At 46.8% G+C, this 27179-nt stretch overlaps 1 protein-coding gene across 2 annotated transcripts in view; it reads left to right on the top strand.

Annotated features, from left to right (window-relative positions):
• The first annotated feature begins 249 nt into the window (after nucleotides 1-249).
• Nucleotides 250-27179, top strand: part of CLSTN2 (calsyntenin 2) — a 662061-nt gene continuing 635131 nt past the window's right edge. For both annotated transcript variants that reach the window (XM_066244545.1, XM_066244544.1), the window contains exon 1: nucleotides 250-594. In XM_066244545.1, coding sequence (XP_066100642.1) covers nucleotides 483-594 — 112 coding nt within the window. In that variant the 5' untranslated portion in view covers nucleotides 250-482. The remainder of the gene's footprint in view (nucleotides 595-27179) is intronic.

Here is a 27179-nt window from a genome sequence, read left to right as displayed (position 1 = left end):
ACTTTCTGAGGGAGCCCGCCACCCCCTGAGGCGATCATTTGGAGCGCCGGAGCTGGGGCGCGGGCCGGAGGGCTCCCCGGAGCCCCCCACCAGGGGCTCCGGGAGCTGAGTCCTGGCTGGAGCAGAAGACTGAGCGTGACGAGGAAGCAGGAAAGTTGGGGTCGGGGCCGCGGAGCCGGGAGCGCGGAAGCCGGGGCCGGTGTCCACGTCTCATGAATATGCAGGAGCCGCCTCCCTCCCTCCGTGACGTCACGGGCCGTCCCGGGGTGAGCGCCGGAGCCGCTCCGGGTCCGAGCCAGTGAGCGCGGCTCCAGTCGGCGAGCGAACCGCGCGGCGGCGGCGGCGGCACCGGAGGCCGAGCGCGGCGGCGCACGAAGCGCACGCAGCGGAAAAGGCGAGGCGGCCCGCGGCCGGGCGGGCACCGGGAGGCGCAGCCGGCGCGGACAGCAGGCGGCAGAGCCGGCTCGGCGGCGGCGGCGAGGATGCTGGCTGGGAGGCTGTGCTGGGCGCTGCTCCTGCTGGCGCTGGGCGTGGGGAGCGGCCGCGGCGGCGGCGGCGGGAGCAGCCGGCGGCGCCGCCTCCTCGCGGCTAAAGGTGGGTGCTGGGGAAGTTTCCTTCTCTCGGAGTGGGGAGCTGGGCCAGGCTGGAGGGTGCGCGCGGCGGGGACCCGGGCTCACGCTACGTTTGCTCAACCCCGTTGCCGCAGCTTGCCGGGCCTCGGAGCGGCCGGGGTGCCCGAAGTGAGCGCCCTGCGCCGGGGACCAGGGAGGTTTCACCTGCAGACTCCGGCTCACTTCTGGGCGGGGTCCAGGGACCGAGCTTGGGGGAGTGCGGACAACTTTGGGGGCTGTTTGCGCTGGGGTGGGGGCGTAGTGGGTGAGTCGCGGGCTCCGACTCCGAACGGCTCGAGCAGGACGCTGGCGCGGGGAGCAGAGGCGATTGTCTGCTCCAGCCGGGAGGGAAGAATCAGTGGCAGTGCCCTCAAAGGAGGGAGCAGAGCTCTTCTCCCAGCTCGGGGATGGGGTGGAAACTTGCGGGCTGCAGGGGAAGCCCCCCTGGCTCGCCTCAGGCTCGCCCAGGGCAGGTCTGGCTCCCCTGGGAGCGCGCGCCCTCTGGGTGGGCTACGGAGTCTGGAAGAAGTGCAGCGTGTGACGCTCCCCACTGCCTCTCCGACTGCGCTCCGGCTCCGGAGGACAGGGAAGCCTAACCTGGCGCCCCTCCCCTCCCTCCCCTGTTGGGTAGGAGATCTTGTCCCCACCATACCCGCCCCGAAAAAGCAAGATCTCGGCGAACGCCCGGTGCTGTCTGGAGACTAGGCTGACGCACAGCGGAGTTTGACAGCTGCTTGGGAGAGCGGGGAGAAGCGCTGGAATGGGGGCGCCTGGAGGGCGGATATGAAAAAGGAGGTCACGTGCATGCAGGACCTTTTAGGGAGAGGCAGGCGAGGAGCAAAACGAGGGTGGGTGGCGGCGGGCGCAGGGGATGCAGTATAGATCTGGGCTCGAGCGCCCAGCTTTGTGATAACTTGTTGATTCTGTGCGCTGTTGACAAGGAGGGCGTGCGTTTGGTTTGACGGCTGTGACCAAATCTGCCAGGTAACATGGTCACTGGAATCTTCTCCGACCATCATCAGAGGGTAGAGGGGTTTGCATCTGTAGGTAAAGAGGCTCCCTGTTAGAGGCAACCTGATTTGCAAGCTGGCTTTGAGCCATAGCTTACCAGTCAGGGAGGGAATGTATACCTGGTTTAATTATTCTCTGGAGGATGAGAAGAGTGAGACCATTAACCTTCTCTGAGCATGGGAAATGCCTCTTTTGCAGCTCGAGTGATAGATTTGACAATAGCAGAGTTTCTATTTCTCCTGTAATCTTTTAATTCTTTTGGCGACATTGTTTCCAAACTGTTTCATCAGCAGACACCACTTCTTTTCATCAAGTTCTCCCCACCTCTCCCATAGTGGAGAGGCTGTTTCTATTTGGGGGACGATAAAGAAAAACTTATTATTAAAATAAGTTGCTGATAGGAAGGGGTCATTCTGAGAGACTTGGTGAAAACAAATAAAAACCAATGAACTTCCAAACCTCTTCCCCAATATAGACAATTAAACAGGCAAATGACATATTTTTGATGATTTTCCATCACTTCGTAGAAAAGCAAATGGTGTATGTATAAGCAATGTCTACGATGAGGGGGGGTCACAGCAGAGAAGAAAGGGGACACACTTGTGTGGGAAGACTTGGTGTGCACATGTGTTGCACAGTTCTTGGGTCAGACTGGAAAGCTTTGTAGAAATAAGGAATACTAAAAAGGAAAAAAATCCAGGCTCTCAGTGATTCGTGTTTATGTGAACAATTATGTTCATTTTAACCAACACTTTTTATATTCCCGCTTAGGACATATCTATTCATTTCATAGTGAAAGGAAGCCGTTTGTCTTTCCAGTGTAAAAAGTTGGCCGGCTCTGCCGGGTGATACCCCACTTCTTCTTACTTCTTCCAACCACTGGGGGGCTGCAAAGAGCGCTGTTAGCAGCATTTCTTTTTTCTTTTTTTAAAAAAGACAAATGAGTAGTATTTGATCAAAACAGAAACGTTTATTATGACACATTAGTTGGTATTTATAGGACCGACTTTCCTTATTACAGTGCACTTGAATTTTACATTTTCAAATCTCCTATAATGTCTGAAGAATATTTGAGATCATAAAGGTAAGGTTCATAATAATGCACCCTGCCACTGACTGCCATTGCTAAGGTTTATATCATTATTATTCCCATCACTGAAAAAGAGAAGTCAGGAAGGCTTGTGAAGAATATTGAATAAAAAATAGCTTTCTTCTTCTATACAATTCTGTATTCATGTGTAGAAGAAAATTGGGAGTGTGGCGTCACGCTGCCTGGCAGAGTTGAATGCACCCTCCGGACAACTGTCTGGAAGCACGCCCTCCCGGCGTTGGGCTCATGTAAGATATCGTTTCTGTGGTACACAGCTTGTTCTGCTTTTGTGTTCCTTGCTTCTTGCTGTAGAAAATTGAGTAGCTAATCACAGCAACTGTTTAGGGCTTTCACAGAATTACTGCTCTTTCAGCATAAACATATTCCTGATTTTGGAAATACTACAGTGGCCAGACAGTTATTAAAACCGCTTCCCTGTACTCACCCATATAGTGACTATTCGAAAAGGACAAGCACTTCTTGAAAAGATGAGTTCCATGCACCTGTTTTATGAACAAAACTGGGAAGGTGTTATGGACCCAAATAGTCTCTGGGACAGAGAAAGATATGTCTTATCCCAGCAAAAGAAGACAGTGCAATCTAGATAAACATCTTAAGGTTTGTGCTAGATTTAGTGATGTGTCAGTGGCCTCAGGTTTCAAAGACCTGGTACACAATTCCTTTACAGTTCTCAACACCCAGGCATAGGTTGTTCAAGAGAGTACCTGGGTATAGTCCATCAGCTGTTATAGTGCCCACCTGTGTACCCAGAGCCAGGCTCAGATCTCTAAAGGGTCCTTAGTCCATATCAGGAGACCTCTCCCTATGCCCATCTCATCCCTGGCTTTTGTTGAGATTTTTTATCTAGTTGGAGAAACAAGACTTTTATGTGGAAATTTTAAGAGTAACAGCAAACAAGATCTTTCTAAAGTAGAATACTATGTGGTGGGAATAGACACATGGGAGATGGAAATAGAAAGAGGGTATGCAAAGGCAGCACTTGGTAATAGGGAGGGGAGAAAACAGAGCAGAATTATAACAGTAGTATAACTGTAGTAATTGTAGTTTATGGAACACCTCCTTAGTATGTAACAGGCACTGTGCTAATCCCTTTACCTAAAGTTGCCTCCAATTTTACAACCCCCGCGAGGTTGGTGTCAGCCCATTTCACAGATGAAGAACTAAGTATGAGACAGGGTAAATGACTTGTCAAGACTACCAGTAGAGGGCATGGTGCTGGGGTAAGAATAAGAAGGATCATCTGCCCGGTGCCGCCTGACTATCATCAGATGTTCTCCCCTTTGGTTTCAAACGCAGATCTAGCAACCACAGGGAAGCTGAGCTGATTGTATATCTGAGTTCCCCATGAGCCCCATGGTCCTGCCCATAGCAGTAGGAGAGTCCAGGGATGTTGCTCAGAACCTGCTGGCGAGGTGAGGAAAGTGGTCATTGCTTTTATCAACGGCAACCAGTGTTTTTGCTTTGAGCAGCAGCCTCATCCTCCCTCCGACAGATTCAAAAACCATGCTTGCATATTCCAAATGGCACATTGCAGAGCTTCCTGCAGGGGTGAAGGTGGTATAGAATTTTTATGGTGAATTGTTCTAAATCATGTCTGGCCAAGTAGCATGTTTCTCCTACGGGCATGAAAGTTATTTCTTACAAACGACCAAAAGCCCTCAGCAATGCATCAGAGGGGGTACACTGAGCGGCTGTCACCCTGACTCACCTGCGGTTCCTGGACCAGGATGTGCTCATTCCTGCCCCAATCCTCTGGACCAGTGATTTTCAACCTTTTTTGAGCTGCGGCATATTTTTTACATTTACAAAATCCTGGGGCACACCACCTACCAAAATAACACAAAGTGACACTCTAACACAGTACATAGTATACATATAGTTAATAATATAGTTTCTAAATGTATTTATACTCACTTAGTGTGAAACCTGGGCCTGTTTCGATGAACACAAAAGGGGTATCCTGGCAGGAATGGTAGAAAGACACACACGAAGCTCTTCCTCAACAGTTCTTAGTCTCTCTCTGTTTTTAGTTTTTATCACAGTCAAGCTTGAGAGGCTCAGCTCACATAGATATGTGGTTGAAAATGGGAGCAATGTCAAAATAGCTTTGTTGGCCAGAATGGGGAACTCCTTGGCAACAGATAACCAAAAACTGTCCAAAGGAAGATCAGCAAACTTTAGCTTTAAAGTTAGATAACATTGTGATGCATTGTATATCACCCTCTGAGGGGGCCTCTTTTAAAAAGAAAAAGGTCAAATATCTATATACACCATCAGGATAGACATAACCAGCTGAGGCTGAGGCTTCATCTAGTGGTGGCAACATTTACCTCCAGTCCTGACCAGGATTAGAAATCGGGACCATGGGGAGGAGTAGCAGCTTCAACTACTCACTACTTGCTGCGGCCACACAATGACAAGTACGCGACAGCCCGAGCGGGGACCTTCCTGGGTGTGGATGAGAGGCGGCCTACTATTGGTTCATCGCTAGTGGTCGGGATGAATCCTAGAAGGTGATTGGTCAGTGAGCGTTCCCTATGCCTCCACTCTTCCTGTCGCTGATAGCTGGAAGGATTGTGAGGGGAATGTTTATGTTCGGATGGAGGCGGCTGGCGGCGGCCGGATAAATAGCCTCCACGGGGTGTATCCAGCACGCGGGCTGTAGTTTGGGGACCCATGTTTAATTTCCCCACAGCACACTTGACCATGTCACGGCACACTGGTTGTAAAACACTGCTCTGGACTATGTCTTTCTCAGCCTAGTTTCCTCTGTTTCTCAAGACACGGACAGGCTTAGGCATGATCTCCCCAGGAACCTTTCCAGACTGGTCCATCAGGCTGGTTACCCCCAGAAGACTGTGGCTTTCCCTCTGGTGTGCCTGTGTGCCTTGTTTGGCTCCAGCACTGCTCTTTGAACCCTGATGCCTGGAATCTGTATCCTGACTCACCGTGCATCTTTTGGGCCACCTTGCTGCCTGGCCCCCCAATGTAAGCTGAGCAGTTAGTAGTGACTGTAATGTTATCATTTCATGACCTAGACATTTTGGATGTTTTCTCCTCTTCTATATTAAGTACAGTTTGGGCTTAATAGCCAGTGAAATCTGGGTTTTAATTGTGGCTTTGCTGCTTCCTAGCATGGTAATCTTGGGCAAATTAGCTAACCCCTTTGAGCCTGTTTCCTTACCTATAAAACGGGGATGCAGAGATCTACCTTGCAAAATGGTTGTCAGGATAGTGTTTAGAAATCACTTAGAAATCAGGATAGTGTTTAGAAATCACTGCATGGCAGCACTAAATACAACAGACTGTAAATGCAGATTGCTTAGATTTTGGGCTCTGGTGTCTGAGATTTGGTGAAATCCCTCCTTTCTGATCCCTTGGCAATTCAGTAGCTTTGTTCATATCTTCTCTTAGCTCAAACTCTGTTCTCTCTGCTTTGTTTGTTTTTGTTTTTTGTCTCACTTTTTGTGTGCAAGTGTATAGGTGTAGAGATATCATATATAAATATAAGTACACATTTATATGCACACACACATTTGGCTTGAACTGAACCCTTTTCACTAGTTTATGTATGCCTTTGAGGCCAGGCCCAGTTCTCAAAAGTCATTGCACTTAATGCAGGGCCAACTCATTGTAAGGACTTGGCACTGTGCATTATATAAAGAAACATGTCTCCGTGCACCATCCCTGGAGGGGTGGGGTTCCAGTCTCTGGAGGAGGGGCTTCTGTGGTATGATTTGGGTTGTAAGGAGAGGTCCACTGCTCAGTTAGCATTCCTCCCAACCTACTGTCCCAGGAATCAGAGAAGCACTTGTTTGTTTGCTTATTTAAGACCATCTCTGTGATGATACATGTTTATATGGAAGGGGGTAACCGATGCTATGACAACCAAGTGACAGCTTGAAACATTATTATTTTTACTTTGTGTTATTTAGCCCACCACTAATTGAACCCTATGGAAATGGTTCCATTGGAATGGTATGTTTGAGGATGGACCATGAGAGGACTGAACTAGGGGAGGAGTGCTGAGTTGAAGACATTGGCACTGAATGAGACAGAGGCTCACTGTCTTCATCAGCTGGGGCTGCTGTAACAGAAATACCATAGACTGGATAGCTTCTAAATGACAGAAGTTTATTTCCGTAGTTCTGAAGGCTGAAAGTTCAAGATCAGCATGGTCAGATTCCGGTGAGAGCTCTCTTCTAAGTAGCAGACTACCAACTTCTCATTGTATCCTCACATGTGGAATGCAGAGGCAGGAAGTAAGATCTCATGACCCCTGTAAGGGTAGTAACCCCACTTGTGAGAGCTCCATCCTTCTGAACTCATCTAATCCTAATTACTTCCTAAAGGCCCTGCCTCTTAACACCATCAAGTTGGGGTTCGGGTTTCAACATACGAATATTGGGGGACACAAACATTCATCCCTAACAGTCACACTATGAACTCCGGAGGAACAACAGGCCGAAGGCAAGGAGGGTGCTGTTCAGAGGAGAATGCCTGGGGTGGAGAGGTAGGCCAATCCAAACATGCACTGGGCTCTGTTCTTTAGCCTTATCCACCAATAGCTACTTCACAGTCTCCTGTTATTCTCTGTGGGGGAAATGAAAAGATAAAGTAAGTTCCAGATATCAGAGAGCTCACATTCTCTTAGGGCAAACATTGCACATGATACGGACTATTGGGGAACTTGATCACTTATGGGAAACGGGTAGACTGTGCATTATAGCTACTCAATCTTATTATCCCCATATTACAGGTGAGGAAACAGGCCAGGAAGGCTAAGCTGCTTATCTAGTTCACCCAACTACTGAAACAACTGGGGTTTGAGTCCACAAAGTCCTGTTTCAGAGTCTACCATCTTACTCATTGTGCCCGTGATTCTCAACCCTGTCTGTGCAGCGGAACCACTAGAGAAAGTTTTAAAATAAACACTGATGCCTGGGACCTGCCCCCTGAGATACTGGTGTAATTGCTCCAGGCTAGGATCTGCAGTTTCATTTAAAGCTCTCAGGTGCTTCTGACACCCAGCCAAGGTGGAGGAGTGCTCCCCTCGACTGCTAACAGTTCCCCAGGGAATGCTTTATTTCTTTGCGTGTTGCAAGGCCATTCCCAGGTGAGGACTTGTCCCTCTATATTTTACCACCTCTAGTTTCCATAACAGTGCCGACAGCCTTCCTTGCGGCCCAGGCAGACCGTGAGCCCTTGATGGGGAATGGTCCTCGCCACCTCTGTGTGACCAGTTTCCAGCACTGTCCAGGGCCCACAGCGAAGGCTGAGTGTTGAGGGAGTGACAGTAAGCCAGTGTGATGCCCCTCACACTCGCAGTGAGTCCCTCAGGACTCTGCACATGCACAGTTTCCCAGTCAGTGCCACTTTCTGCCTTTGGTCACTAGTAAGTACTATTCATCAGTCCTTAGTAAGTACTGTTCATCAGTCCTCTCTCCTTTACTTGTCAGACTGTCTTTCCAAACCAATGCAGCATTCACTTTGTAAAGGTTGAAACTCCTCAGCTCTGCGGATGAGGCAGGAGAACATGAATCATACACTAATGTATGAGGGAGTTGGGTTCAGCAGATACCACTGGAATTCTCACTGGGAAAAACTTCAATGCCACTTTCCTTACTTCTAAAAGTGCTGACTTGGCTAAAGTTTGACAGAACTTTTGTCAGTTAAAAAGCACATTATTTTTTGCAACTTTTCTTTGTATTTCCATGATGTCTACTGTATTAGATAGCTAAACAAATCTGCAGTCTTGAAACAAGGCTGACAAGAAAATCACTGTGGAGAATGAGTAAAGGCATGGTCTCCAAGTCATGTGACCTGATCAGTGTGAGGCATGGGGCAGATCACTCAGCCCTTAGGGACTTGCTTTTCCATGTGCAGAAAGGATAAAACAGGACCTCCCTTCTCTACCCAAGAAAGTTCTGAGCATCCACATGGAAGTGGCTCTGAATGCCTTTTGAAAGGATCAAGTGCCTAAGAAAATAAATTAATCAGATTTAAGAAATTTGTGTAGAAACTCAAGCCCCCCAGTGAAACATCTTTCTGTCTTTATACTATCTTAGCACCTTAGTTAATTATGTTTTCAGGAGAGTGTGAATTTAGTATTAATTCCCTTCCCAGTTCTGTGATGCATAGCCTGCGTATGTCATACAGCTGTGGTCACCATGGTGACACAAGGAATGCAGCAGTTGCAGGCCCATAGATTTTTAGGAAAGAACCACTCAAAACTGTTAATACTGCGTCAAGCGTATATGTCATTTTCCAATTTGCATGGATAACTGCATTGTAGCAAATTCATTAAAACAGATAAATGTTAATCTAATGCATGTCTCTTAGTAATTAATGAGTTATAACCATTATATGGGTATTTGATTTATTATTTTAATTTATAAAATGCTAAATTCTCTTACAAAGTTAGATACAGTAATAGGAGAAGCTGACCCATATATAGCATTAAGAAAAATAATCACATTTCTATAAATTAATCACTCTCTAAAAGGATATAGTTCATTAACACTATGAACTGAAAGTGTTAGATGTAAATTAGATTAACCTTTTTAGTGACACTTCCATTTATATTGCATATTCTTTTCAGACTCAAAGCACTTTACATATATTAATTCAATTAACCCTCCCCAGACCCTTGTTAAGTAAGTACATATATCAAAGTTGCAAGGGACGTGAAATGAAACACTTCAAAAGTATTGAAGTCCCGGTCTTCTAGTAAATTATTTATGATTTCCTCTGCAGCACATATCCTGGACTATGTAGTTTGAGAACAGGAGTAGGTGCCCGGGGTCTCTCTCTCCTCTGCCAGGAAACACTTAGCATGTCACTCCATACCTGAAGCCAGAGACGCTTTGCCTGATGCTCAGGCCCAATGCTCTGAGGAAACTTCTGCCTTATATCAGAAAGTACACCCCAGCAAACTCTAGGTTTGGCTGTGGACAGGGAATTTCCAAGAGGGAGTGCGTGATGAGAATTTACTGCCTCACTCTAGCATCTGGAGGGCCTTCTTCCCCTGGGCCACCTGCTGCTCCTCCTTTAACCTTCTTCCCTTGACCGTGTGGACACTGACGACGATGAATGAGAACTTGGGAAGGAGACCAGGGAGCCACAGAGAGAGGGAAATGGTTCTAGCCTCTTCCTCTGGGATCTTTCTTGAGGCCTGCCTGGCTGGGGTTCAGGGACTGGTCCCTTTGCCTGCTGGGATGGAGACCGAGGGCCTGAGAGAGAAAGGATTCTCCATCTGGCTGAAAGTCTGTTTTTCATAAAAGTTTCCTAAGCTGGATCTTCTGCTGTAGCTTGTCACCAGAGGTGCCTCATGTCCTAGGCAGCCATTCCTATTTGCAGGACTTTGTGTCATTGCCCCGGTCCTCCTGGAGTTAGATACACAGGGGAGAGGATGAGGATTGGGGTGGAGGTGGAGCTTGATTTATGAAAGCTCTGAAAACTTGGGAGGAGACTCAGCAAGCATTTGCTTGTAGCTTGATTGGGTGTGTGTTTGGTGGGTGGAGCTTCTGAGTGTATTTTCCCAACTTTTTTTGCTCCTTTAAATTCTGAAACCTACAAGTGCTCTCCAAGGGGCATATATTCACTGTGTTCTACAAAGCAGGCTCCTTGAGATGCAGTGTAACAGCCTATCCTATTGATAGTATTTTTAAACCTATCAAGGGAAATGTTAACCCAGAGGAATGAATAACTAATGGTTAGGAAAGAGTGTAGGGGAACAGTTTTGGAGTGTGAGGAGTCTTCTCCTTGCCTCTGGAGTTTGAAAATCACTTACTCTGATCCTCTGAGCCAGTGGTCCCCAACCCCCAGGCCACGACTGGTATCGGTCTGTGGGCCATTTGGTACTGGTCTGCAGAGAAAGAAAAAATAACTTACATTATTTCTGTTTTATTTATATTTAAGTCTGAACAATGTTTTATTTTTAAAAAATGACCAGATTCCCTCTGTTACATCCATCTAAGACTCACTCTTGATGCTTGTCTCGGTCATGTGATACATTTATTTGTCTCACCCTAAAGGCTGGTCCGTGAAAATATTTTCTGACATTAAACTGGTCTGTGGCCCAAAAAAGGTTGAGGACCACTGCTCTAAGTGAATGTGCAAGGATAGTTTAAGCCCAGACAGTCCTAGAATCTCAGTTTATTATGCTCTGCCAACACTTCTTGGCATGTATCTGTTTGTTGGAAATTGCCCCATCTTCTCCCATCCAGGTCCTGTCTGGGAGGCATTAAGAAGCAGGATATAGAGCCAAGAACTGAAAGATAAGCCATCTATCTCTTAGAATATTCACAGGAATGCTGGGCAATGAAAGTATTCAGTCTGTAGTTCATGCTGTCTCAAGAGCTTTCTCCCTCCCTCCCCCTTCCTCCCTTCCCTCTCTCTCTACTTATCTCTTTCTTTTTTTTCTTTCTCCCTCCCTCCTCCCTCCCTCCTCCCTCTTCCTTCCCTCCTTCCCTTCCCTCCTCCCTCCCTCCTTTTCTCCTTCCTTCCTTCCTTCCTTCCTTCCTTCCTTCCTTCCTTCCTTCCTTCCTTCCTTCCTTCCTTCTTTCCTCCCTCCCTCCCTCCTTTTCTCCTTCCTTCCTTCCTTCCTTCCTTCCTTCCTTCCTTCCTTCCTTCCTTCCTTCCTTCCTTCCTTCCTTCCTTCTTTCCTCCCTCCCTCCCTCCTTCTCTCCTTCCCTCCCTCCCTCTCTCCCTCCTTTCTTTCCTCCCTCCCTCCCTTCCTTCCTTTTTGATGTTTTTGTTTGTTTGTGGAAGGACACTGGTCATTTGGAGCAGGAAAGAGATTAACATCATTAATAATCAAAGTTAAAATAATTTAACATTCAAGACATAGATTTTACCATCCTAGCTTTCCTTTTGTTTTAATTTTTTTTTCCCCTAAAGGAAAACTAATTATTTTAGCTTTGCACCATCATCAGAAATATCAAGGTAGTTGTATCCTGCTTGATTATTAATTTTAAAATTATATTTAAGTCTTTTCATTGAGTTATTCTTTTACTTAGATGTCATGAATAAAGCATATTTATTGTACTAGTATCGTTTTCCTCTGAACATATCTTTTCTCTACCTTAATCTTCTAGTAGTCAAATTACAGCTCTCCTGCTGAGAAGGACTCAAATCGTAGACCGGCCAGCGATCTTTGCTTGAAGCCGTAGCTTTTCCTGGAGTTCTGCTTTCAGACATGCCCTTCCACCGCTTCCTCTCGGAGCCCACGGGAGGGGTAGAGGGCAAGGAAGGGTGACAGAACTGTTGCCTTCAGCACCCATCTTGTCCCACCATTCCTTCATCCTCATCCTTCGACATCTCTTCCTGACCCCTCCCCTCAGGCTCTCTCTTTTCAAGACTTAGACTTTGGTGGCTTTAAGAACTGCTTTTGGAGGTAGAGTGTGGCTGTTCCCTAAAGCTAGTCCTTAACATATTACCAGTAATGATGAGAATCATCATCATCCTCGTCTCATAATTTGTTTTCTCAATCCAGTGGAAAAAGTGAATAAAACCACCTTTAGAAAAGTTTGCCTCTTCTATTGATCAGAATAAGTCACTGGTTCACACAGTGGGCTCCTATATAGAACAGATGGAGCTGCCGTGTTTGTGGACTGGTGCTGGTTTGCCAGAAGCTTTGTGCCAGTTCATGAAAGAGTTAACCACCCTGAGGTTGTATGAAGATGAGAGACCCAATGACTATTGACTCCGTAATCTTCCTAGAGCATCAGGGTGTTAACTCAATGACTATTGACTCCGTAATCTTCCTAGAGCATCAGGGTGTTAACTCTTTCATGGGCCAGCAGAGGTCCGTGGATTGGTGGTTGAAGACCACGGCCCTAAAGCTCTCCTGACACCATCTTATCAGTGAGGACGCATTTTCTTGTAAACTAAGATAATGGAAAACAATGCCTGATCTCATCTGGTGACATCTGCATTCAGAAAGTGGGGCTGAGCAGTCGTACATTGGTGGCACTTTAGGCAGTGTGGCGGGCTGTCTGGATGGTGTGGCGGTGTTAGGCAGATGGCTCTCTGTTATGGTGCTTAAACCTTATTGGAGTGATGTCAGAAACTGTGCCCAACTGTGTGGACCCTCTAGGGATGAGTCTATGTCTATGGGACATATCTTCAGTCATCTGAAGTTGGCAGTGGCTGTCGTGGATGCCTAGGAAACTGGGCCACTGCCATGCTGATGACCAGCACTGGCAGACCTTAATTGTCTTCAGTCTTGGGTCCCGGCATGAGACAACCTGGTGCTCGGCATGGGCAGCCTCTGGGGCTGTGGGTGAAGATGTGCACTTTGACATCTTCTCTCCCAGGACCCAGGCAGCCTTAATTTCTGGGGACTTTGAGCTCTGCTTGTCCCCAGCCCACTCACCTGAGCACCTAAGTAGCTACCTCAGTGGACAGAGGAGGGCATTGCTGCCCATCCTTTGTGGCACAGGTCTGTGGGCTGTACTCAGACCCAAGCATAGAAGCAACCCCTGGGTCTAGGCGCCCAGCCTGGTGTCTCTCCTGGAGGACTCACCTGCTCCCCAGGTGGTCCGTGTCGGCTTGAAGGCAGGGGAGCGTGTCTCTAGCAGTGCCTAGCACTTCACACCTGGTTCAGCAGTCCGAAGAGCCTTCATCATCGTTGAGTGAACCTTTTCATCATTGCTCTAGTCTAGTATGTTCTTCAGTGTGCTGGGATGCTCCTGTCTCTTGTCCTTGCTTCCTGGGGCTGCACCCTTGCCTCTTGTCCTTTATTCAGCCAGCTCAGGATAGGGGGTCAGAGGGTGGGAGCCAGGGCCTCACCACTTAGGGAGGCTTGATGATTGGGACTCTCCTTGCCTGACTGGACTTCTGTACCCCACCAGCTTGCGAGTGATCCCTCTTCAACCCAGCTCTGTGCAGTCCTTGCTTGCTCTTCCAAACACACGGGCAGTCAGTCGCCTCTGCTCAGAATTCCTCCATGTTGCTTCATCTCTTTGAGGATCAAGTCTGCAGTCCTTGGTTTATCTCAGAAGGCCCATAGCTGGTGTCCACCTGTGCCTGGGCTAGAAGATGAAGTTTGTGTGAGCAGAGTCTAGCATTCAGCACCCAGCACCCAGCACCCAGCACCCAGCACAGTACCTGAACGAGCGAGTAGTGGATCCTCTCGCCACACTGTTCCTCACACTTCGGCCTCAACTTGTGGAGGGCACTCAGTTCCCTGCCGTGCGGGGCCTCGTCATGCCCTGTGCTGCTGTGCGCCCTGCCCCCTCCGCCACCCCGCCTCTGCCCCGCCCGGCAGCCTGACCGCCGCCCTCCACTGCAGACCCTCTCCTGGGAATCCGGGGCTGCGCGCCCCAGGCCAGGGTGTCATTCTCTTACCCCACCCCCTTGTGGTGTCACTTACCAGAGCCTGCTTGCACCTCACTAAATGGGGCATTCCTTAGGGTCAGGGTCTGTGCAGTCCACGTTCCTGTGCCCCCAAAGTTTAGGTCTAGCACAGGGTAGGTGGATTAGCGATGGTTGGAGCTCCCTGAGACTTAGCTCTTTGCCTCATGTGGGATGTGGGGCTGAGACTGAGTTTTTCTTCATTTTCTCCCCCTCCCTCTGGGTCCCCAGTACCTATCTCCCCGGTGCCAGCACACCAGAGGAGGGCTGGTGGAGCAGGAGGATTTGGTTAGCAAAGGTCAGCATGATGAGGTTGGGCTCTGGCGGTCAATGGCGTGAGCTGGTGCATTCAAGCATGGGAAGATGGAGCCAGGCTGGGGGCAGGTGACTTGTTGGGAGGAGACAAGTTAGGGCCTTCAATCTTTTAGGCTGATGATTCTGGGGGTCATTTCCAGAGTGTTTCTTCTGGAATAATTAATGTAAATTAACTTTCTCATTGGCGACATATCTTAGTTGTGAGCTCCCCCTTTAATCTGTAGCGTTGAGTATCAGATGGTTGGGAGAGCTTCTGTCCCTGCTCGGATGAGAATTTAGTTGTAACCGTCAGCAGCTGTGGGTCTAGCACTCGGCCCGGCCCACTCGCCCATGTCTCTGCAGGGCCTCCTTGCTCCCGTCAGCGTTCTCTTAAACTCCAGACTGTAGAAGTCCTATGTGTGTGAAGTATGCTGCATTTTCCAAACAGGTCCTTAAAAGCTATTTGTAGTTTATAATATCAGATGCATGTTATTTGAGGCCAGGATGGGTTTTTTTAATAGGAAAGCTTTGTCATCAATTACAGTGGGATGGCCACATGTGATGAGGCCTGTGTGATGAGTTTGAGAGCAGGCAGTCAGGAAGAGGTGTTGATTTCTGGCTGCTGAGATTTCTAGGCTGTGTATATAGTTTAGAAAAAAAATGAGCAAATGGGTTCTCCAAAGTAAAAACATTTACTTCTGGATCTGAGGATGTACTGGTTCAGTTCTAAGCATCGCCATTTTGACATGACACACAGGGAAACACCTCTTCCCATCCAAACCAAAACCTAGGACTTCTGAGGTTGGTGGTCAGAAGCGAGCCTCCCGGGGAGCCACTGGGGCTGTGGGCTGTGGGGTGGAGAGTGGGGCAGGTGGCTAGCAGCCCTGACTGTGATTCTGAAGTCCTCTTCTAGGGGTGGGCTTTTTCCGTGGGTGACGCTGCCGCTCCCTCAGTGGGCTTGTGCAGTGGCCTGGCCAAGATAGAGCTGTCCCCTTCCCGTAACTCTGGCTCAGCTAGGTTCACTCTTGCATGTGGATATCAAGGCTGGAGCTTGGACCCAACGGGGTTTCAGTAAAACAGGGTGCAGAGCAGGGGAGTGAATAGAAAGGAGACCATGAATCTAGACCGTTGGCTTTCATCCCGATCAGAGCCAAAGGCCCCTTTTTACAACATGTATTTCGTAGTGCCCCTGTCATTATCCTGAAATGGAATTTACTGGTACTATTACTTGTATACATAATTTAACAAATCAATATGATGTCTTAACTGAAATATAAAGGAACTAAAAGGAAAATAATGTATAATCCAATAATATATCATGTTCAGACCCACCTGTACTAGAGGAAGCAGTACATTAGAGGCTTGCTGTGAATTCCACAGCTACATGTGCAGATGGATCCAGGCACGCTGCACTCGCAATTCAGGTATCTTGGGCAGTATTGGGGCGATGAGATGTTTAGAAATGGTGAAATACTTCTGGTGACGTTTCAAACAAGACAAAGTATACTCTGGCCTCAATTCATAGGATGGTTATATTCCTGGAAAACTTATGATTTATTAAAGCTACACAAAGAATATTTAGCTGACCCAATCCAGTGCCACCATGGGTTGAGCACTGCGGAGCTCTAGATGGTGTACTGGGGGACATTCAGGCCAAGAGGTTCCTGAAATACCAGCAATACTCACTCACTCACTTGCTCACTCACTCAGTCACTCTCAAGTTCCTGGTTCTAAGAGGTACCCAAAATTGAGCCTCATATGTGCTTGCAGACTGAAATTGCCTTAAGGGGTAGGCAATTTTGGAATTATAGTCTTCCAGAGTACCTTTGGGGGGAAAAGAAGAAAATGCCACTAGTTGGTGGACAGCTAAAAAAGGTTGTCATATGTCACAAGAGAAAGTATTCTGTAGAATAAGGCCTTCCCAGGGAGGCATGTTGGAAGACCACACTGAGCCAATAAACCATGTGCCGGAACATCATTTACCAGCGGAAGAGAGGGCTGATACTTGGCCCAGTTAAGTATGGAAACATCTCTTTTCTTTCCCCTTTCCATGGGCAGAAGAGCCGGGTGGAGGGAAGGGGCAGAGAGCAGAAGGCACAGGCCCCTCCGTCATGAGGCTGTGGAATGCCTCGCCTTTGTTGGGGAGGGGCAGAGTAGAAGGTATGTAGATCAGGTAGGAGACTGAAGTTTAAAAATGAACTGGACTGAGTCTCAGCCACAGAAAGGGAATGGAAAGCTGTGGAACTGGGCTGCAGCATCACAAGGCAGTTGCCACTCAGTGGTGAAGAGGAGCTGGACATAGCATGGTCGGGGGCAAACATAACCTCATTTCATGTTTATAACCCGATGGTGTGGATTAAACTCCAGCGGACTGGCTACAGTGTTTATTATGGTCAGTATGATATTTCAGAGATAAAATTCTCTTCCCTTGGATGGAAAATTCTTCCTTAGTGTTCTCGTTGATTATTTAGAGGGATGAGGGTTTCTAATTTGTTTTGCTTTGAATTCCTAGGTGTCTGTTGCTTTTTAACCCCTTTCTTCACCTGAGCTTGTGGAATTACTGAGAGAGAGGCTGAATTTCCAAAAAGAATTTCAGTAACTTTGAGGTGAAAATGCACTTTAATATTTTGATTTAATGGGGAATGGTATATCCCCTTCATAAGTAGTTCAGTGACCTTTGGCAGTTTTGTAATATTTGATTTGGAGTTGAGTTTATGAAAATTTCAGTCCAACAGTAACTTCAGGGCACTAAGGGATGTATGTATTTCTGAAATGAGAAGACCGGGTTGACATTCTGATTCTAAAATCAACATCATCTCTGATGCGTCACCATATTTTCAATTATAATGGACGACGGGCTGTGAATTTAAAATAAGCTTCCCTGCGAACCCCACACAGACCCAGCTTGTGTGGGATAAAGAGAGGAACCGGGTGGGAGGGATTGCTCTCTCGCCCACTCTTCTAACTCAGCTTACTAAAATGCTTCCTTCTCTGAGACTGCTTCGTTTTCTCCGGCCCCCTACACTCCTCTGGCGCCCCAGTGGGTCCTCGGGGATCTTTTAGAAAGTGGAATCTTTTCTACCTTCGTGGGGAATTTACATCCTGATTCTCTGAAATGGTTGAACTTGGGAAAGGTTAAACCATGGCAGTAAAAGCCTAAAGTTGTATGAAATTCCTAGGACAGCTGGACAAGTGTAACAGAAGATTTGGGGAGTAAAACAGATGTGTAGGACATGGTGTTCTGTGATCTCTTTGGCATTTCAGGATAAATTCGTATCTTCTCTATCTGTTTGTTTTTCCCATTTCAGCATTATCTCACACTCTTCAGGTAAAACAATGCCTTAAATTGGTTATATCAAGTTCTCAAATAAGGCACTATTAGGCAGCAATTACAGTCAGGGGTTACACTCAGGCAGTCCTAGCGTGCACTGTTTTTGTGAAGTACTTTTCTTTTTCTTTCTTTTATTTTATTTTTTTTTGCTGGGAGGCTTCGGAGCAGACCTTCCTGTACCAGAGGGGGGTGAATCACAACAAAGCAGGTCTGTCCTGGTACCCTTATTCCACCCATAGCCAGTCCAGGATGGAGAAAGGCCATTTGACTGGGCATGGAGCAGATAGCAAGTAGGTGGACCCTACTATCAATAGCTTAGACTTAAGGGCCTCCTCCCCAGAGAGTATGTGCACTCCAGGCTGGGCCTCATAGCCGTCCTTGTCCCTGTCCAGTATGCTTTGTCACCTGACGCGATAAGATGCAGGTTGGACCAAGACTAAACAGTAACCACAGTGTGTGGGTAGGGCGATTGTGTGCTCATTGAGGGTGCTTGTAACAGACGCTGTTGGTGTCCTGCTCACGTAGTCTCTGTTCCTGCCATTTCCATGTATTGAGGCCCAGCTTCTAGCACCAGCAGCCCTTTGCTTGTGGGCTTTTCATGGCCCCTAGACCTCCCTCTGCCTGACTGTGCGGCAGGCCAGAAGTCTCAGGGAATGAACCAGCAGGAAGGTTCTTCAGCCAGTGACTGACAGGAGTTGTTGGATCAGTATCCTGCTCCTCTGCTCTCTCCACTTCCTCCTTCCTCGGTGGGGGAACAACTGCACCCTTTCACAAAACTAACTCCCCAGGAGGTCTGCGCGGTACTCACCCATCGTGGTGACTTGCTTCCACCCTTTGTTCCTGAGTCACTTCTTCACTTCCCTACTGGTCTTTCCTGAGCTCACCTCCTAAATCAACTACCTCTGCTCAAATCCTTGTCTTTCTGAGGGAACCCAGCCTGAGAGAGGGATGAACAGGAGAAGGTGTTTTATGGAGTACTTGCTGTGCTCTCTGGGTTCTTCTTCTGCCCCCTCTCTATAGTAAATACTGTATTTCCGGGTCTGAATGCTGGGCTTCCTTTGCACATCCAGTCGGACATGTGTGGCAGCTGTGAGGAGATATTTGGGGACTTTGCTTACTCCTGACAGGTCTCTTCCCTCACTGAACCTTGAGGACTCATGCGCAGCACTTAATATACTTGCCTTCACACACCCACCTGGGGTCTGCAGGCTCCGGTACGACAGAGCCACTGCAGTGTTCTGCAGCTGGGCGGGGCACTGGGCCTGGCGGTGGGGGTGACTTTCATTCTGGGCCCAGGACTCGGAAGGCTCCTTGAGGGCAGGGTTGCCTCGGCTCCCTCCCCAAGGTCTGGGCTGAGGCAGGCCGTCCCCCCAGGAGAAACGAGCTGAAGTAGGCTGAGTGCCCGCAGCACACATCGTCCATGTGTCAGGGGGAACACTTGGCGCCTCTGATCACGGCCAGGTTTCTCCAGTGTCTATTTTCAGCATTTTCCCAGAGCACCTCTAAGTGAATTTGCAAAGCAGCTCCCTCTGTCTGCAGTGCTTCCTTCTCTGATGTGGAACAGCCGGCAAAACTGCACATCTATCCGAGCACCCGCCTCAGCCCGCCCCTGGGTCTGAATTACTGTGGTCATGCAGTTATTTCAGGTAAGGCACTGCAAAATCTGATTGATACAAATTCTGCCTGTTCTCTGAGAGACTTAGTGCACGGAGCCATTGTCAGCTGAGCTGAGCAGTTTGACGTGAATTAGTCCATTAGCTTAGTCACACGATCCCACTCAAGTGGATGGGATTTAGTATTTTTCATTTTTTTTTTGACAGCCAAATGACAATTCAGAGGTGAGTGTTTTCAGCATATAGAATAAGGTAAATAGGCCTTTTCAGACACTGAGTACAGCATCTGATTTATTGAAAATATTCTCTTAATTCTGCGTGGCTGACTGATGTGGGGTGTATGAATCCTGATTTGATGTATGGATCTTGATTATACCGCTGAGAAGCTTTGGGATATTGGGAAAATTGCATCATTTCTCTGAGAGTCAAAGAGCTCATCCCTAAGATAAGTATATTAAATCCTAGCTCAGACACTGCTGTAAAGATAAAGTAAGCTGAAGATCTTAAAAAACTTGGCATATAAAAGGCCAGTGCTCTGGTTCCCTATAGCTGTCTAAGAAATCACCCATAGCTTAGTGGTGTAAGGCAGCAACCATTTTATTTGGTCCATAGATCCTATGGTTTGGGTATTTAGACAGAGGTAGGCATATAGCTCCTCTCTGCTCCATGATGCCTGTGGCCCTGAATGACGGGGTTGGTTGGGGTCATCTGGTGGTTTCTTCACACACATGTCTGGTGCCTGGGCTGGGATGACTCAAGGATGAGGCTCGGCTGGGGCTACTGACCAGAGCCTGCACATGATATTCACCTGTGATTCAGCTTCCTCCCAGCATGAAGACCTCCAGATAGTCCTACTTCTCACCCGGCGGCTCAGGGCCCAGTGCACAAAGGAGAAGCTGCGAGGCCTCTCGGGACCCAGCTGGAACCTCTCCTACGTCGTTTCAAAGCAGGCCCTTTGTACCTCAGGTGCTTCTCTCACTGGCTGTGACTTGCATTGCCTTCTTGATTCTATTTGTCCCTGACCTTGGCTATAGTCTGTCATGGCCAAGAGAGAAAGGGTAGGGGACGCTCATTTCCTTGGTGATAAGTCTAGAACACACCCTATGAGGGGGCCACATGCAGGGTGGGAGCTCTGAAGGACAGATGTGTCCCTGTTGGAGTTTAGACCCAAAGCCAGAGGGAGAAGGGGTATCGGGGTGGTGGGGACCTGAGGATAGTAAACCCTCATTCTTGAGAGTTCGCATGCATCGGCTTAGGTCATCCTCACAGGGACTCCACGAGGTGGGTCTCCTGACTTCCCCGTTTTATAGCTGAAGAAGCTGAGTCTCTGGGAGCTTCAGTAAGGATGTAAGTAGTGGCATTGGGACTGGAAGCCAGATCTGGCTGCAGAGCCTGTGCTCGTAACATTGTGGTATGTGGCCTCTCTCCTAGGGGCTTTTCCTCATTTGTTCTCTATTAGAGACTCACCATTTTCCTGGACTCCATTCTGTCCTCATGAGGGCAGGAGCGTGTCTGCCCCCTGGTAGTCCCCTCCTGTGCACATGGGAGTCCCTCAGAAAGCAGCACTGGGGCTTGGTGGAGAGGCTGCCACCTTCTTTCAGGTGGCTGTTGTCTTGTGAGCCACACCAGCGGGGTGCCATCGGACTGAAGGCAGGGGGAGTATTGTTGTTCATGTCAGAGTCTCCAAAGGGAATTTTGTTCTAGTTTATTCTGAAGTATTGGTTTTGAAATTGAAACACAGAAGTAGCTACTAAAAGTATGTCCCATTTGGAAAAGGCTCTCTCTCTCTCTCTATCCCCCGTTTTCAGGTTAATACCCATGAGGCAAACAGAAAGAAAACCCTCCAAAGAATCTTGTGAATGGCTTTGACAGGTTAAAGCTGTTGGATAAATGTGGAATTTACATGACAGAAACCTGAGCACAATGCCAATTGACATTCACCAATAATAGGATTCCCTGAAAAGCTAAAAATCTTAATTAAAAAAATTAATTTATTCTTGCTGGTAAGTGTCCTTTCACCCTTTTCACCTCAGGAACTACTCAGGCTAGAATATTGCATCCCCAAACTTTACCAAGGCCGGATCTGCTTCGTCCTTGACCCCACCCCCCACCGTCTTCTCCTAAGTTAGCAGGTTGCCTGGAACACAGGAGCCTTTGTCCGCTGCTGTCCTTTGAAAAGATAGTTCTCTTTTCTCAACAAGATCTAAGTTTTTATGGGGAAACTAACAACCTAACAGATTAAAATATTAAATAATAATTCCTGACATGAGGACAACACAGGCGTGGTATGAGGCTGGGGAGTCAGGGCTGACAGAGGTGCTCAGAGAGGCGATGGGGGGAGGTGATGCCTACCTTGAGCGGGAAGCCTTGGGGCCCTCTCGCTCTCCACCCTCATCTTCTCTGGGACTGCGCCAGCCCCATCTGACACTTAGAGCTCAGGGCAGGGCTCAGTGGTCTCACCCCTCCTCCCCAGGCAACACCACTTCCTGTCTCTGTGGGACCTAAGGTGCCCTGGTCTCCTCCCTGCCCACAGCCTCCCTCCCAGATCTTCACCCGTGGACAGAGATCACATCTCTTCATCTGGGACTTTTCTGTGAAGCCTTACCTTTCTCTTCCCACAACTGTGTCTGACTCTAACTTGTATATACCTCAGTTACATGCAATCCTTACTTTCTTTTTTTTTTTAATATGAAAAACTGAATTTGCCTACCAGATAATAAAGTCTGTTAAAAGGGGTAGGCTTCACGGTGCAATTCATCTCTGTTTCCTAGCACGTGATAATTAACTGTTGGCTGGAAAAAGGAATGAATGAATGAATGTTTACTCAGTGAGATGCCTTGGAGTGTGTAGGATTCTGAGGGTTTTGGAGAGGGCAAGTGATGTTGGGGAAGGGCTCAAAGTCAGCAGAGAGCTTGTGCTGTGTCAGGCACGAGCTGAGACCAGCCTGTTTGCCGTGGGCTTTCTTCCATCTGAAGGTCTAATGTTAGACCCCATCGCCTTGAGCTGGGGCACTGGGCTATGGCAGGAAACGTTCTCAGGCACTGGTAGTCTCAGAAACACCACAGGAGTCCTTGTGTCAATCTCATCAAAGGCAAGTACTTTCTCCTGTGTTTCTGAGTCTGTCTTCCTGCTGAGTTACTGCCTGTGAGAAAGCTGCTGTCCACTCACCGGTGCTGGACCCGTGTTTGATATTGATCCACACTGCTGATGTAGCCAGGGCTGTACAGAAACAGAGCTAGGCCAGGCCTACCAGCCTGCTTGCTCTCCTACACAAGGAGGGCCTGGGCCAACTCTCACTGTGAAGTCTGGTCAGAGCAAATATCTGCTCCTGCTTGATTTGCAGTCTGGATGCATTGTTGTCCTGGATGGGGATATGACCACCGTGATCCTTGCCCAATGTCTCCTAGGAGCCTGGGGCTGTGGGACTGTCAGTGAGGTCCAAGAATATTGCCAGCCAAGCCCTGGCCGATTAGTTTAATCATTTGGAGCGTTGTCCCGAAACTCCAAGGTTGTGGATTTGATCCCTGGTTAGGGCACATACGGGAAGCAGCCAGTGAACACACAACTAAGTGAAACAGCAAATGAATGCTTCTTCTCCCACTCTTAGGAGGGCTTATTGTCCACATGGTATACGTGTCCACCGGCCGCACTTGCCCAGGATGTATGGGAATGAGTTATGTATGCTCATCTTTCCCCTAGTTATATCTCTTTGCTGTCCATATTTCCCCTTCCTCTGCCTTAGTGATTACTTTTCTCCTTTGACACAGCATACATTTCTGAACAAAAGACTGAAATTCATTGTAGAATGTGATGGGGCATCAATGGATAAAGTAATAAATTTGATTTCTGCCAGGGTGACATGAGGAACTTGAAGACATGGCTGGTCATGACATCCCAGGGGAGCTAGGGGAATGAGCACTGGGGGAAGGGAGATCCACTAGGAACCTGCAGAAAAACACAGCTGGCAGTCTTTGGTCTTCTAAGGAGTGGGTGTGTCTCTGTAGATTCAGGGCTAGACAACAGTCTCATGCAAAGGAAACCCAACATGTTTGGGAAGTAGATTCTCTATGTAGCATTGCTCCATCTCCTCAAGTCTCCACAGGTATACCATATACCATATACTGTATACCATATACCATATATCATATACCATATACCGTATACCATATACCATATACTGTACACCATATACCATATACTGTATACCATAAACCGTATACCGTATACCATATACTATATACTGTATACCATATACCGTATACTGTATACCATAAACCATACTGTATACTGTATACCATATACTGTATACCATATACCATCAATTCTAAGATGACTATTGTGTTTTCAAATATTAATGCCTCTTAAATCAGAATGGGTTTCATAACTGGATCTGATACAATGAGATAAATGATTGTGTCATCCATTTGCTTTTTATCTGTCAGATCTGTTCCTATACTTTTTGATGCTTGGCTCTGTATAATAAGGAACTATGTTCCCTAGCTGCCTTGCCAGTTGCTTCTGGCGATTGAGGTTCAACCAATGGGAGGCTCTGGTGGAAGACTGGAGAGTGTGGAACAGGGAGAAGCCAAAGTTTTTCTCCCTCTTTTTCTTTATCCTAGGAGATTTCACTGCTGTCCCACATCTGCCCCTGCTGATTACCCTCCTGCAGAGCAGGCCTGGCAAGGTTCCAGCTTCTGCCCTGTGGCCGCACCTCCTGGGCTCTGGTGACCCTGCCGCCTCTGTTTGTGCCTCCAGTGATAGTGGATGGGTGATAGTGTCTTTTTATCTTGCCATTTGCTATTTAGCTTTCCTGTTCTCCATCACTTGCGTAATTGGTTCTTCGCATTAACTTTCCTCTCTTTGAAGTACCTAGAGTAGTTACTGTTTCCTGGTTAGATTCTGACTGATACAATGCTATATTATCACAAGATTAAACACTGAAGGGCTGTATTTCTCTTCTCCAAATCCCCATGTTATACTGATCAAGGTCAAGCTAAGGTAGCCAATGGTCTGCTTGATGTCAGCCTCAGAAGATTCTTTAAAATCTATAGCCTTTGACAATGTGGCTAGCCTTCTTTGTTGAATCTCCTCGTCTGCTATTTTCTGGGACATCTACCTTCACCTTCTTTTTCTTTGCTTCTTGAATTTCCTCAGTTTCCTTTGCCCAGTCATCTCTTCTGCAACTCCCTAAATGTTGAGTTCTACAGAGTCCCAGGATCATCCTTCTGCCCTCCGCCCCCTTTTTAACTCTGCAGCACAGAACGTGTCTCCCAAGCTTTCCAAAAAGAATGTCACTATTCCCAAATCACATTCTTTGGGTTATCTTACAGATTCCTCAGATTTAAAATATCTCTGGCTGAACTCACCTTCTCCACTGCTGACTACACTCCAGCTCATCCTCCAGTGCTCCCTGGCCTCAGGGATAGAATCTCATCCATCTTCAGATCCAGACTCAAAACATCAGGGATCATCCTAGACTCTTCAGTTTACCTCCTAAGTCCAGCTAGTTTTCTAAATTCTATATCCTGTGATGTGTGTACATATTTAATAACTGGCTTTCTGGAAGGATACCTCTCTGATTATTGCACTTATCCATTTCTTTAGTGTAAATACTTTTGTCATGGCCATGAGTTTCAACTACCAATGTGACATTGTTGATTATAGACTTGGGAAGTGATGTGCATAATCAGTTTTTGTGAGCTGTTATGAAGCAGCTCAGCAAACTACCTCACTGTTTCCATCCTCTTTTTCCCATCTTCTCTGACTCACCCTGGTTTAGGCCCCTCTTGCTATGTCTCCTCGCTGTATTTTCAGTCTCTTTCCCTTTTCAGGTATCTCACCAGATCTGAACATATAAGCCCCTCATTAAAAAGCTATAGGAGTTTCCCATTGCTTAGAAGAACACAAGAGATAGAGTCTTGTTGGCATTGATCATACAAGACTCGGCCAAGTCATCTCTGAACCCTTAGCATTCCTCCCAGTCTGAATACTGGGCTTGAATCATCAAAGGTCCAGTACCCACCTGCTGACTCTCTTGACATTTTGCCTTTCTTTTTCTTCTGTACCTTCCATCATTTTAACTGTTTTAAGTATTCGCCCATTTTAGAATATTTGCTTGGTATGCTATGCGATGATGAGTGCATAAGGAACCAGGGACTGATTCAGCTTTGTATCTGGGTGCTGATGGATTCTTGTTGTGTCAATCATCTGGGGCTGTTGCAGGGTCTTGCAAAATAAGTTATGATTTGCAGGGGTCTCCAAACTTTTTACACAGGGGTCAGTTCACTGTCCCTCAGACCATTGGAGGGCTGCCAAATACAGTGGTCCTCTCACTGACCACCAATGAAAGAGGTACCCCTTCCAGAAGTGCAGTGGGGGCTGGATAAATGGCCTCAGGGGGCCGCAGTTTGGGGACGCCTGATTTAAAGAGTCACATTTTTGGTCTTGAAAAACTTAAGATTCTCTTGGCTATATGTTAATTGGGAGAAAATGGATTTAAATATATAGCCATGCATTTGCCTAAATGTTAACCCATTTTTCTAGAAATAATACAAATTTACCAAAATTTTTGTCTGGGTTGAGCAGTGGAGACACAGAGAAGAGCAGGATATGGTCAGAAATCACGGTACTTCTGTCCGTTGATCATATAAGAAGCCAGGGAAAGGCTCCTGAAATCAGTCTCGGCAAAAGTCCTGCCAGCTTGCCACCTGCATCTCTGGGCTCTTATTTTGTTGGGGTTTTTAATTAAAACAGGAGATAACTCTGAAAAGCTGACTGTGTATAAGAACATGATATGGCATTATTATTATTTATGTCATCACTGTGTGTGTGTGTGTGTGTGTGTGTGTGTGTGTGTGTGTTTGTATGCATCTTGGCACCTTTAGCTCTTTTCTGGATATTATGGCAGGGCAGGGTGGGAGTGACAGGAGAGATACAAATGAAGGAAAAGACCCATTTCGATCTTCAAGGGGCTTACCATCAAAATGTGGCTGGAAGTGGAGTTGTAACAAGGCATTGGACCGAATTAGGCGACAGCGTATGGTGTTCATCAGTTGGTTCTCTCAGTGATCTAAAAGTGGAAAGAGGAGAGTTTATTCAAGTTACAGAATGGCAGTTTGCAGTGAAGATATTTCTACACTCTCACAGATGCAAGGATTAGAGGAATGCAATCTGGTTTTTATCTTTATAGCAGGGTTTGCTTTTTCAAGAAAGAAGAATATGGCTTACTTTATTTATTTTATAATTTAAAAAATAAATTCTCCTTGTAGAAGATTAAGGAAATATGTAAAAATAGTAACAACATTTTAACATTTGCATTAAAAGATTAAAAATTACCTATACTCCTCATCATTCAGAGATAATCCTAAAAGTATTTCAGAGATTTTTCTATGCATATTTTTACATAATTTCATCTGTACCATAAATACAGTTTATACCTTGCTTTTTTTCACTTAACATTATTATGTAAGGATTTTGCCAGCTTATTAAAAACTCCTCATAAGCATTGACTTTAATGGCTACCTAATATTTCAATATGTGAGGGTACCATAATTTATTTGAGCAGTCATTTTGTCACCTATATTAGTGATTTCTATTTTTTTCATTGTAAATAATTCTGCAATGAAAATTTTGTATCTCTTTTTATGTCCTTACAATACAGTTCTAAAAGGATAAGGGCATTTTAAGTTTCTTAATAAGTTTGCCAAACTGCTTTCCAAGAGGGATCTATTTATATTCCTGTTTATATCTCTCTATTTCTCTATCCTCTGTTACCATTTTCTTAACAAGTATAATTAACATACAGTAAACTGCACATATTTAAAGTGTACAATTTGATAAATTTGGGCATA

The sequence above is a fragment of the Saccopteryx bilineata genome, chromosome 10, assembly GCF_036850765.1.
Source record: "Saccopteryx bilineata isolate mSacBil1 chromosome 10, mSacBil1_pri_phased_curated, whole genome shotgun sequence".
NCBI lineage: Eukaryota > Metazoa > Chordata > Mammalia > Chiroptera > Emballonuridae > Saccopteryx > Saccopteryx bilineata.
Note: the sequence above shows the minus strand (reverse complement) of the source record. Positions and strands in the feature narration are given on the sequence as shown.